This window comes from Tenebrio molitor, chromosome 1 (assembly GCF_963966145.1).
Source record: "Tenebrio molitor chromosome 1, icTenMoli1.1, whole genome shotgun sequence".
Lineage (NCBI taxonomy): Eukaryota > Metazoa > Arthropoda > Insecta > Coleoptera > Tenebrionidae > Tenebrio > Tenebrio molitor.
In genome coordinates this window covers 46,493,162-46,506,473 of record NC_091046.1, presented here as the reverse complement: position 1 = coordinate 46,506,473, position 13,312 = coordinate 46,493,162, and the positions used below count along the sequence as shown (strand labels likewise).

The 13,312-nt window shown below is 33.3% G+C and overlaps 2 protein-coding genes and 2 long non-coding RNA genes across 5 annotated transcripts in view; 2 read left to right on the top strand and 2 right to left on the bottom strand.

Annotated features, from left to right (window-relative positions):
• Positions 1–13,312, top strand: part of LOC138139269 (odorant receptor Or1-like) — a 210,359-nt gene that overhangs the window by 111,002 nt on the left and 86,045 nt on the right. The window lies entirely within an intron of this gene.
• LOC138138724 (odorant receptor Or1-like) lies at positions 2,822–3,932 on the top strand. Its single transcript, XM_069058733.1, has 3 exons — positions 2,822–3,606; positions 3,655–3,754; positions 3,813–3,932. Exons 1-3 carry the CDS (start codon positions 2,873–2,875, stop codon positions 3,930–3,932), a joined length of 954 nt encoding a protein of 317 aa, XP_068914834.1. The 5' UTR covers positions 2,822–2,872.
• LOC138139311 (uncharacterized) lies at positions 6,267–7,241 on the bottom strand. The gene is made up of 2 exons (XR_011162268.1): positions 6,934–7,241; positions 6,267–6,877 (listed from the first exon to the last, which is right to left on the bottom strand). It is a non-coding gene; the product is annotated as an uncharacterized lncRNA (long non-coding RNA).
• Positions 7,307–9,467, bottom strand: LOC138139321 (uncharacterized). Its single transcript, XR_011162270.1, has 2 exons — positions 8,897–9,467; positions 7,307–8,839 (listed from the first exon to the last, which is right to left on the bottom strand). It is a non-coding gene; the product is annotated as an uncharacterized lncRNA (long non-coding RNA).

Genomic DNA, 13,312 nt, shown 5'->3' with positions numbered 1-13,312 from the left:
ACATGATATCAAAAAAAAATTCTGAGACAATGAATTACTTAATTATATTAATAAAATTCAAAGTGAGTCGTTTTTTGTGCCGGTCAGTGTATTGTCAATTGTCATACTCTTTTCCAAGTGGTAAACATTTTCTATGTGTATATACACGGTGTCTCAGCTAAGATTTTCGAGCCTAATATCTCGGTTACTTTCCAACGGATTTTTGTGAAATTTAAAGTGCAGATATTTTAGTCGGTGAAGAGTAAAATTCCATTAATGCAATAACTCAAGTCGTCAATAAAAAATGCGGTAAGGAGAAACTCATCCTTGAAAGACGTCTGGTTTGCAAGAAAAAAGAGAAAAACTTCTGACGAGCTAACGAGCGGCAGATAAAGTAAACTATCTTTGAACTAATTCCTTTTTCCTGTATATAAGTTTATAATACATAATCTTCACAATAGCTTTAATTGAGATTGTAACGGAGATTATATTTATTTAAATTTGAAAAATCCATCAGCATCTCTATAATTTTCAAAACATACATAGGTAAGTAATTGCAATTTTCTCGATTGCGGTCAGCGATATTCGCACACAGTTTTATTACATAATTAGCTTCACCTTATTTAATTAATTATATGCATAAAACACAGTTTTTAGATTAGACATACACGGTAATGGAATTATTGTTTGTAATAATTTTTGTTACAAATATCCCGGCGCCTCCACCATTTTTGTGAAATATATACCTGTAAATACAGTTTCCTTCGCCACTACTGGAGATAGTGTTATCCAGTTTATTGCTTTCGATCGGCCACAATTAAGTTAACAAAAGGCGATTTTAACGTTTGATGTGTCTTAACGGGTAAGAGAAATACTTTTCACTTATTGAAAAAAAATCCCAGCGCCTCCTACATTTTTGTAAAATATACAGGGTTTATCTGAATTACCTGTGTTAATTTTAACCAGTGGTTGAACTCGCCGTTATGAAACTTTTCTCTATAACATTTTGCAAAATTCGCAAAAGTTTTCTATGATACGTGTTAAAATTAACAACACACGTATTTTAGATACACTCTGTATAAATACTCTTTCCTTCACTGTCATTTTAAAAGTCGACAATACAGACAGTGTAGATTTCATCCGGCTCGTCGAGCAAAGAAATATAAACTAATTTCCTGGAAGCTCTTCCCAGCGCATCCACCATTTTTCTTACATTATCTCACATTATTTCACCATTGCAATTAATTTTCAGTCTCTCCACCTATTTCGAGCGTTGCAATTTATTGCAGTTCTCCTAAATGCTTTAGTTTAACTAGAAAATTTTTAACAAGCTGTATCTTTACTTTTTTCTTCTACTGAATTAATTTAACACTTCCTACATTGCAGCATCCAGCACGTAATATCTTCTCTTTAACCGCTTTGTCTAATTTGTTCGTGTGTCCTTGACTTCATGCCTAAACTTACTGAAATGAACATTGAAAAAATCCAATTTAAAATTCATTTTTGTGAAAGGTTCCTCGTCGTTTCTACCCCTCAATTAGAATTTTCATTAATTAACAAATTGATTGTGCATATTTTCCGATAAGGCCGACACAAGAACTATTAATTTCCCCAAAATAGGAACAATTATCAAGTTTTCACAATTAAACCAGTCATTAATTTAACGAAACCTGCTTATTATCCATTTGTCTCACCAAGACAAATTACGTCAAGGAGCAGCAGGCCCATCAATAATTAATACATTAATTATACATGATTACATTTTTCAATGAAGGCGCTTTTGGGGAACATTTTTACGCCAGTTCAGCTTCTTTGGCTTTGGCAATGTCCCAACTGACACTCGTGAGTTAACAAGAAAATTTGTTAAAAGAGAAATTTCTGCCAGCTCTCATGTTATCACTAAGAGGGACCCAGCAGCAGGGAATGTTATTTTCTTTGTTCTTTGTGCTTTTATAAATGTGTTTATATTATTGGTTCGGAAACGGGATGGAGATGAGGGTGAGTGTAGATTCTTTAAATTATTATACTAATATTTGAATCGGCAGAAACGTGTTAAGACATTTATATGTTTCTATGAAATATGATAACAATAATACAGGGTGTTTCTGAAATAGGTGCACTAATTTTAACTGCTAATAGAAATCGTCAAAAAAAACAACTTTTCTATCTACCATTTTGCCGAAAAACGATGTTTAATTCAAAAAAAAATTGGACAGATTTTTCACTAAAGTAGTTCTACGCCACTAAATACTGCAGTGGCTAATTGAGATCAGCGCTATTATGAAAAAAACATCCATTTTCATCCAGAAAACGTGTTTTAACGCCGAAATCGAAATTCAAATAAGTCTACCCATATAGCAAAAAATCCACTTCTTAAGAATCTGGTTTCACGTTTTTAGGTAGCTTAGGTAGTTTTGGAGATGTAAACGGTTTTAGGAAAATCTTTCCTAGTTTTTTAAACCATTACCCAACGTTTTTCGCCAAAATGGCAGAGAGAAAAGTTGTTCCTTTTGATGAGTTCTATTACCAGTTAAAATTAATGCACCTATTTCAGAAACACCCTGTATAGTCAAATTTAAAATAAACCGCAAAAAGAGAACTACTAATTAATTTTAATCTTAATTAATTGAATTTAATTACTGTATATTACACATTACTCTGAGCTAAAATTATGTGTCTACAATATTTCCTACCTAAATTGTTGATTTGTTCGCCGAAATTCTCTGAATAATGAAAGACTTGACTGGGGTACACCTGAGTCACATGTCATCAAATATGGGGGTTTTCTAAAATCTGCGCAAGACCAGAGACATCCTTTATAAAATTGCTAAGTTTGCGCAGCACACAGTCAGTAGAACACTGCTGAATCAAGACAATAAACATTTTAATCACGATGGAGATAAAAAAATTCAACTGGAAATCTGCGATAAGTGTGAATACGTGGTTCCTGAAATTGATAGGACTTTGGCCTGGTCCTGACCTGTACAAAATGAACAAATACACGTTTTACATGATTTTCGTCATTTTCCTCATCAACAGTCATATTTTCTTTCAAGCGGCAAACGCCATCAACGCTTACAAAAACCTGAAAGCTCTCATCACAATAATGTTTACGATCTTCACGAAATTGTTGACATCTGCCAAAATGCTGATGTTCGTACGCAAAAGCGGGACGTTGCAACGGTTCATGTTGCAAATGGAGAGTGAAGAGTTTCAACCGAAAAATGATCAACAAGTGATGATGGTTCAACGCTTGTTGAAATCGTGGAAGAAGGTATATTTCGTGTTTTGGGTTATGGCCCTTTGCATCGTAAGTCTTCGGACGTTCTTTCCGCTTCTCGATGGTACCGTGAAAGACTACAGGTTACCACTTCGTGCTTGGTACCCGTATGATTACAAGACGTCGCCACTTTATGAAATCACTTATCTCCATCAAGTGATCTGTGATTGGATCTCGGCTACCGCGACTGTCAACACGGACACGTTCATAGCTGCTTTGATGATGTGCATTGGTACCCAGTGTGACATCTTGAGTGATAATTTGAGACATCTTACAAATTGTGAAGACGATGGAGAGTTCAATAAGAAACTAGTCGATTGTATTGAACACCACAAGAAAATCGTCAGGTACGAGGAACACTCAAACTAGTTCGATTTAAACGGAGGAAATTTTAGATTTGCCATAGATTGCAACAGTTTCTTCAATGAGATTGTGTTGGGGCAATTCGTTGCAAGTTCACTGACTCTGGCTCTGACTATGTTCGAAGTGACTGTGGTGAGTTGAAACGCTCCAAAGAAATGATTTATTGTGACGAGAATTTAATGAAATTCAGGTGGAACCGTTGAGCATTGAATGCTTTGCTCTTATGAGCTACGTGAGCGGAGCTTGTGTGGAAACCTTTCAGTACTGTTGGTTCGGACAAGAGGTACAAGCAAGGGTGAGTCATCAGTAATTCTAAATTGACTACAATATTTGCTACACGATTACAAAACATATCAAAAGATTAAAGAGAAGCAGCGAAATTGACAGAATCATTGAAAAATATTTTGAGTTTTGACCCGGCGCCTCCACCATTCTTGGCCAGCTTTAAATGTCAACTAGAATATTTTTTAACATTAGCGGATTTGGTGTGTTCATGTTTGAGACACTAGAAAAATAAAAATACTGAATTAATTAATTGTGCCGGAACTGTTCTAAGGTTCCAGCAAACTAAGCCAAACCTGTTTATCTATCATACATTGAAAATTTGTCGGACATGGTTTCGAAGCATCAAACTTATTATCAGAATTTCCAAAAGCGCTGGACTCAGCTCTAGAATAAAAATGATTAATCAAAAATGAAGGACATTCAGTATATTTAAGGACACTGTCAGAATCTCTCATTTTCTTTTTTAAGTACTGGCAAATCTATCGCCTTTCATTAAAAAATATCATCTTTTTATAAACATAAATAGCAATTAAAAAATGATGTTTAAAAATTGAAGGTGAAAGTAATAGTTATTTTTATATTAAGTGCGCGAAGAGAGTGTTTTTTGTGCATGAAAAGGTCTTTTACGCCGAGACGAAGGTCGAGGCAGTATAAGCCTTTGAATGCACAAAAACACCTTCGCGCACGAAATATAAACAATATTTTTTCTATAATTGATTCAAAAAATTGAAATTAAAAATTCAAATTTTTTAAGGAACTCTGAAGTTTCAATGCAGTGACCATGTTGCTAGGTAACTAATAAAAAACAGTGCGTGAAATGAAAAACAGAAATAGTCGTATGCGTGAAATTGCATTTCACACACTGTTTTGTATGGTTTCTATGGTTTCGATCTTACTAACAATGTAAAAAAAAAGACACGTAGGAAAATGACCCACTTCATGCACAGATAACTATGCGTGAATTTCAATTTTTTGAATCAATTATAGAAAAAAGTTTGTATGCAACTCGCTTAGCAATTCATTTTTACTGGGCTCACTGGATTATGGAGACTCGCTCCTTGGTCGTTCGTCCCACAACTTCCAGCTCACCTGTAAACTTTAATTTACTAAGTGCGTCACATAAATAAAAATAACTATCTAAAAAAAAACCCGGCGATCCACTCATTTTTCGAAACTTATAGACGCTTCTCGTAATTCGGCTATTGGCGCTACCTTCATGGAGTTCTTTGCACTAGATTCATCACACTTCAGTCTATGAAACACACTTTTCAGATTAGCTTCCTTATATGCAGTAAAGAAATAATAATAATGGTTATGTTAAAAAAATACCTGGCACCTCCACCAATTTTGCGAAAATTAAAAATGCAGTCTTATTCTTTTTATTATACCGGGACATTTTTTTAACACTGAACATAGTCCATACTAATTCCCTATGTTCAATTTTAAAAAACACAGATCAATGAATTGTGAGTTGCTATGCAACCAATTATACACGATCTACAAAAATGGTCGAAATTTTGCAATAATGTTAAAATTTGTTCCAATTGATGAAATTGGTCTATCATGTGTTGTATTGGAAATGTTACGCACATTTCTAATGATCTTATTAGCATGAAATAAGTGCATTATGTGTACTTTTTTCGTCAAACAACTTGACCATTTTATTAAACTGTCAAGTACTTATTTTCGTTACCTTGGTTACGTAATTACATACATGCATTGACCTGTGCTTTTTAAAACTGAACATAGGGAATAAGTATGGGCTATGTTCAGTATTAAAAAAATGTCCCGGTATGTATTACATACAGTGAGTTTTTTTTAAGACTGGCCATAGGGTTTTACATGCTAATTTTTCAACCCCCAGTTAACTTTTGTTCCGATAAAAATATTCACACCATTTTTGGAACAAAGTTGGAAGATTTTTTAAACTATCGGATAGGTTACAATTTAATATTCCAAACTGTCGAAAAAGCTGCAAAAAATTTTTTTTAGGGCGCCGAAATAATAGTACGTCGAGCGACCGCCAGATTAGCGCCATTGTCGGCTCAACCCATGACCAACTTCATTCATATTCGCTTCGCTTCTATATGGCCGTCTCAATTTAGCAAAAATTTGTTCCCGCAAAGTAGTCCATGAAACGTGCATCATGTGTCGCCATCTTCCGTCAAGTTGACAACTTATTCATTCTAAAGTTTAAATAAATTTGGGACTATTTAGTTGTTTTTTTAACAAAATGGGCAGAAAGTGTTTTATTTGTGGAAATTTGAAGCCTTTTTTCCAATTTCCAAGCGATCCCGATCAGAGAAACAAATGGTTAAAGTCTCTTAAAAGATCTTGTAGTATTTTTTGAATAATAAAATTTCTTATAGAAGGTAGGTAGTTTATTAAATGGTATTATAGATCTCAACAAAATTACAGATCATCTTCAAAAAAAGTGACACTCACTAAAGATGCTGTCCCATTCCTATTTGTAAGAATTCAGATCCAAAATATACAACATGCAAAATGTTTTCTTTAGTTATTTTAGAACCCTGTTGTTGTTTGTACGAATTCATATCCTGACCCAGTCCCCAGATGAAAATGAACCTGCTTCTTCCCTGAAAACCAATACATATACAATACATATTTGTCAAAGTGATCTTTTATGTCACTTTTATCCACCATCATACTAGGATCTTTATTAAGATTAATAGCCCTTCAAAATCAGAGTCATTTGCTGTATTCCAGTGATTCATTTGTAGGCATTATTGAGAATTGTAAATATAGTACAAAAACTGTTAGGTACCATTTCTACAATATGAGAAACCATGTATTCATTTGCATGACTTGCTGTATGATCACCTCCTTCAAAATTCAGCGTTTTCCTGTGCAGACCACAAAGCTGCAGTATGCAATGTTATTATTAAAACGGCTGCGAAACCAATCCTTAGTAATATTTGTGTAGAATAAACGGATTCTTTGAAGACTAAGCTTGAACAGTAAACCACTGAGCTGAAAAGTTTTGAAGTTATAAATAGTGCTCTTACCTTTAAAAATGTGTTTTGTTTGTGTTGTCAGGGGTGTTGTCATCTAGTTAAATTAAACCCAACATTTTCGTCTTCCTGTTTTTTTTTTAATGGGCTGATAACAGTAATAACCAGTAATAACATAAAAATGAGGCCATTGACCTTGACGTTAATTAATTGACGTTAATGTCAAATTCATTTGTAGTTTGGTTGTTTGTTGAGGAGATGTCGCTAGTAGATGTCCATCAAATGGGAACATTTGATTGCATGTAAAATTCAAAATTGAAACGGCCATATAGAAGCGAAGCGGATATGAATGAAGTTGGTCATGCTTAGAGAGCGGATTTATATGCACAAAAAAATAAAAATTAAGCGCTTAAATAAGCATAACATACTGAATAAAAAAGTTTTATTTTAAACAAAAAAGCATTAAAAAGCATAAAAACAAGATAATAAAACACAATTCCTAAAAATGAAAATATAACATTTTTGTATTGCTTATACAACAAAAAACAACTCCTTATGGTTAGAAAACACTACTTGAACTTCAATCTTCTTCTTTGAAACAATGAATGATAAGGAGTTGTTCTAAATGATTAATTGTAAGATTTCTTCGTCGATCATTCAATATATTTTTAAAGTTGGAGAAACTGCGCTCCACATCTACACTTGTAGTTGGCGCAAATTTGAATTTGGGGATAATTGTAGAATCGATGTTTAAGTTTTCCACATATTCGCCTTGTAAAACTCGCGCTATGTCACACAAAATACCAAAACCTGTGTTTTTGTTTAAAACATTGTCGAGTTTCTCAGATACGACACGCCCAACTGCTCCTCTCACAGAGTTAGTTTCTTCTTTAAATTTTTGAACCATATTCACTGAGTCAACCAATGGAACACCTTGTTTTTCTAGTTTTGTTATAGTCTCACATACAAATTCATAATTACTTTTTAGAAAAGCTAAATTCTGTCGCAACTCTTTATTTTTGAAAATATCTATGCAGTTTCTTATTGACTGCGACGGAGCGTCGACAAATTCGGTAACTACTTCTTCAAATTGATTAATATATTGACTATAATAAAATGCGGCCTCTAACCAAGTTCCCCATCTGGTCAAAATTGGTTCTGGTGGTAAAGGTATGGTTGGAAATGTTTCCTTAAAATATTGCACTCTTAGTGGGGCTTTAACAAAAATTTTTTTACCATTTGAAATTAACTTATTTACCACAGGAAATTCTAATCGTATAGTTTCAGCTATTCTGTTTAGTCCGTGCGCAACACATGTACAGTGAATTAATTTTTCGTAAAATATTTTTAAGTTTGTTCCAGCTTTAATCATGTATGCAGCGGCATCCGAAATCATTAGCAAAATTTTGTCCGTTGGTACGGCATTTGGAAGAAAAAAAGACGTAAGACTTTCATTAACAAATCTGGTAATCGAATTACTGTTTGTTTTGGACAATTCTTTGCAACTGACAACATATCCTTTAGTAGGAATATCTTCCTTTAAAATACCGAGAATTAAACTTGCCACGTACCTTCCACAACTGTCTGTTGTTTCATCGACTGCAAACCACATGTAGTTACTTCCGATGCGTTGTTTAATTTTGTTACACACTTCTCGAAATACTGGCTCTAAATAATTTTTACGAAGAGTGCTCTCAGCCGGAACGTGTCTATTGCAATGGGTTTGTAGAAACTGTTGAAATGGGCCTTTATCTAACTTTTTGAATGGTATATTGGACTGAACCATCATCCTACATAAGTCGAAGTTAAACTGAAATTGTTCGTTTTGCCGTGATGTGCTTGCAACAGATTCTTGTAGAGTTTGTTGTTTAAATTTTGAAATCTCGAATTTTTTTCTTCGTTCAACATGAGTGTTGCTTTTCATATGTTGAATAACATTATATTTTTTTTCGCTTTGAATCTAAAATAATATTTTCTGAATACTAGAGAATTAGGTAACTACACAAAAAATACTTACGGTTTTAACGCAAACTCGACAAAATATTTTATTATTTTCAATTATAAATTCTGGAAAATTTTTTATCCACTCATCAGGCGTAGATTTTGGTTTTGGCATTTTTGAATTAAATTTTAAATGAAATGAAACAATGACCTGCACTCTAAGAAGGAATACGAGGGAATCGGTAAATATGGAGCAAATAATTCGCCTAGTGTTATCGTGTTAAACCGGTTTTTCGCAACAACAAAGTGAGAGATGAGTTCCTATAAACCTGGCTGCCACCACATTTCATCAACGACAAACGAGAAATTAATTTTTTTCATTTCTTGCGGCAACGGAATGTTTTCCGTGTTAAAACAATAAAAATTCTAATAAGTAAAGAATGAAAAAATACCTATAAATAAGGAAAAAGGCAGTAAATAAGCATATACATTTTAATATGCATAAAACTGCAAAAAAAGCAAAAAAAGCATAACAAAATAGGGCTCAAATGACTCAAAATTTTAAGTCTGTTACACATCTCAAAAAGTATTGAGCTACTTATAACCCCCACAAAAAGCATAAAAACTAGAAATCCGCTCTCTAGTCATGCTCAACCAGCACCTGACGATCTCCACTTTTGGACGCTTTCGGCGCGCTAAAAATATTTTTTTCACAACTTTTTCGACAGTTTGGAATATTGAATTGTAATCTATCCGATAGTTTAAAAAAATCTTCCAACTTTGTTCCAAAAATGGTTTGAATATTTTCGTCGGAACAAAAGTTAACAGGGGGTTGAAAAATTAGCATGTAAACCCTATGGCCAGTCTTAAAAAAAACTCACTGTATAATATTATTTACTATTATTTAGTACTGGAGATACAGTTTATCGCATTCGATGAATAACGGAATTATTGCTATTTTAATTTAAAATAATTCCTGCGCCTCCACCATTTTCACCAAATATAAAAATGCATTTTTTGTCATTTTACCGCACGGAGTCTGTAAAATAACAAGAAAATTTTAAGCTTTCTGGAACCTCCAAAAAAATGTTTAGTGCATCACAAGTAAAGATACCGTTACCATTAATCCGCTCAGTTTTCAAAAATAAACAGAAATTCATTGTTTTCTTCTAAAGTCTGATGGCGCCATCTTGTAGTGTAAATCGCAAGTGTGTCAGTTATCGGTATAATAGATAACTTTCTGGCATTTCATTAATTAAATGTCAGTCTTTGACAGGTTGCAAAAATTTTGGTTACAACAAATTCGAATTTGAGAAAACAAGTAATGGGTTGTCGGCCAAAAAGATTAATACATTATTAATGCGGTAGGCATTTTACATCGCTCGGTTTTTGTTAAAACACTCCGGCTGCGCGATCGCGTTTCAATCTAAAAACCTCTCGCTGTAAAATGTAGCCTACCGCATATGTAATGTAAATAACTATTCCTTCACTGTTATTAAGGATAACGTCGAGAACTGTTTTGCATTCGATTCGTTACAATTAGATCTAACAAATACAGTTTTTAAATTTGACCCAAACGGAACGTAATAAATCCTTATTTATATTTAAAAGTATTCGTAACACTTCCTCCTTTCTATTTCTATAAAATATTTAAATGCAGATTTCAGACTCGCGGTCATATTGTTTTATCCTAATAATGCTGACAGTAAATGTTTAAAATATGACCAAATAACTTTTAATTGTGAGACGTCTTGGTCGGGATCGGCGCGCAAGAAAAAGAAGAGCGGTAAAAAATAAAGCGCTGCGGATTGGACAGTAAGGAGAGGAGAGTTGCGTAATGGGTCGGTTTGCCGGATTTGGGGATTGAAAAAGAAGCAAAGGTACGGTTGTCAGTCAGAATTGGGTGAAGGAGCAAGTGAAGCGAAGAGATGGACAAAAACAGAGGAAGGTATTTGGGTGGTTCTAGTTTTGTGAAAAGCGTGAATGTAATGTGGCGACAAATGGAAGGCTTGATTGTCAGGCAGGTAAGAAATGAAAAAGTTGAGTAAAAAAGAAAAATCGAAGGTATAGGAAATCGACTAAATGGGACAAAAAAATAGTAAGAGTTTATTAAATGGTTGGGACAACAAAAAGAAGTAAAGAGCGTTGCTTCAGACAACAGATAAAAATGTAAAAAGAAACTAAAATCAAAAAGGGTTTGTTTATTTTATTTAGAATGCACCGGTTAAAGGCACAACAAGAAAACGAAACGTAAAGATTTTTTAAGAACAACTGAGGCAATGACTGCAATGACTTCAATAGCCAAAGATTCTACTTCAAATTGTGGGCACTATACACATGGAGTAAGAAGTAAATGACTTCGGAAAATTTTTGCGAGCTTACGAATGCTTTTGTTGTTATGCAAATAAGCACGAGCCGCAGAGTAGTACTTTATTTACGAACAAGAACAACGTATGATTGAAAAATGAGGAAAAATTTATGGAAACTGATCCACACGCACGTGGGAGATTGTACAAGAAAATCGCACGTCAAGTAATTATTTGAGAGGATAATTTTTTGTAAAATTAATATAAATCTGCAATGCTCGAATTTTTGTGAAAAAATGTTTTAGCCAATGGCAAGAAAAAACCCAATTGCCTAAGAATGCCCAAAAATTCTTGTAATATAATCGCCCATGAAAAAATTCACTGAATAACAATTTCAGAAAAGTTTCAATCTGCACCGATTTGTGATAAATGATTACTATGATTGCACTGAATCACAATTAGGTCTATAAAACAACGTTTTTTAACGCCCGTCAAAAAAAGTGCAAGTTTTTTCATTCGTTTGCGTTCATAAAATATGTGATTTTTGAATCGGTCACGAAGCGTTAAAAAAAGTTCCCTAGCGTGTCATTTTTTAACGCAATTATGAAATTTTTCATTCATAATTAGGAGTTTTTTAACGAGTTCGTATGTAAATTGGGGTTTTTTTGGCATGAGTGGGCCAATTTAAATCGCGAGTAAAACAAGCGTTTTAAAGGTCCACGGGTTCACACAGGAGAAAATTTTCAAATTTTGAGTGTCGAAAAAATTGTTATCTAAACTTACGGGCGCCAAAAAAATGTTGTATGCAACTCGTTAGTAAGGTATCTTTTTTTTACTCGGCGAATTTGCGCACTCACTGCGCTCGTGGGGCAAATTTTGTTTCTCGTAAAAAAAACTATTACTTTACTCACTTGTTGCATAAATAACTATTTTATATTTGCTCACATGAAGTGACAATGCAGATATCATAATTATCACATTTTAAAAATCCCGGCGCCTCCACCATTTTTACAAAATATAAAAATACACTTTTCTCGACTACTGTTAGAGGCTTTATTAAGCGCTTTTTAAAAATTTGATTTAATACAAAAGGCAACGGACATATTTTTACATTTACTGAAGAAAATTAATACAATTTTCACCATTGAATTCGTTGCAAATAGATCTAGACGCTGCAGCAGCTATTCTATATTTGATCTAGATCAAACGGTAATTAAATATTAGGAGTTTAATTTTATTTTTTAAATACTAAATACACAGCTTTAATTAAAAAAAAAAACGATATTCTCCAGTCTGGTAAAATAGATAAAAAAAAGAAAACAACTGAAGTGCAGCACACATTTCACTGACATGTATTTCCATATACATGAGTAATTTTACCAATTAATTATTTGTAATCTGAATTAATTAATATTTGCAGGTAGTGTAGTATATAGTTCTTGACATTTTGTTCTCTACAATTTACAACAAAAAATGTTTCCAAAATACACAGTGCACATCATTCAACTGATCGAAGCTAAGAAATAACTGATTTAAAATTGCTATCGTCGCATCCAACATTTTTATTAAAACTTTTTGGACTAGCGCCACAAGAAAATTTGTTTCTTTTCGATTCACTTTCCATTGAGACGATGAATCACAACAATGAAATAACTTTCCAGTGTGTCCCCCAATTTCCTTTTTCTCAATGTATTGCACTTCTTTAACATGTGTGATTATAATTTTTCCACGTGCATTTCTTGTCTGCCCAGGTTCATTTTTTGACTGTTTTATGCAGTTGCAATGATTAGTGCTTTATTTAAATTACACCAACTTGAATTTCTCCCACCAAGAAATTTTGCTCTTGCGTTGTTAAAAAAAAATTTAAACCTAAAATAAACATATTAGTAAATAAACAGAATATCTTTACTTTCCTCTTCCACCGAATTACTTTAATACTTTCTACATTACTCTCTCTCACAATTATGTGTGTCCTTGACTTGTTGCCTAAACATACTGAAATAAACTTGAAAAAAAATTAAAATTATTATTAATTAATTACTTCGTCTCTCGTCATTTGTAGCCTTCAATTATAATTTTCATTAATTAACAACTCTTTTGTTCTCTTTTTCTGATGAGGCGGCCACGAGAAATAGTTTTCTCCAAAATAGGGAACATTATTGAGTTTTTACGATTAAACCAGTCAT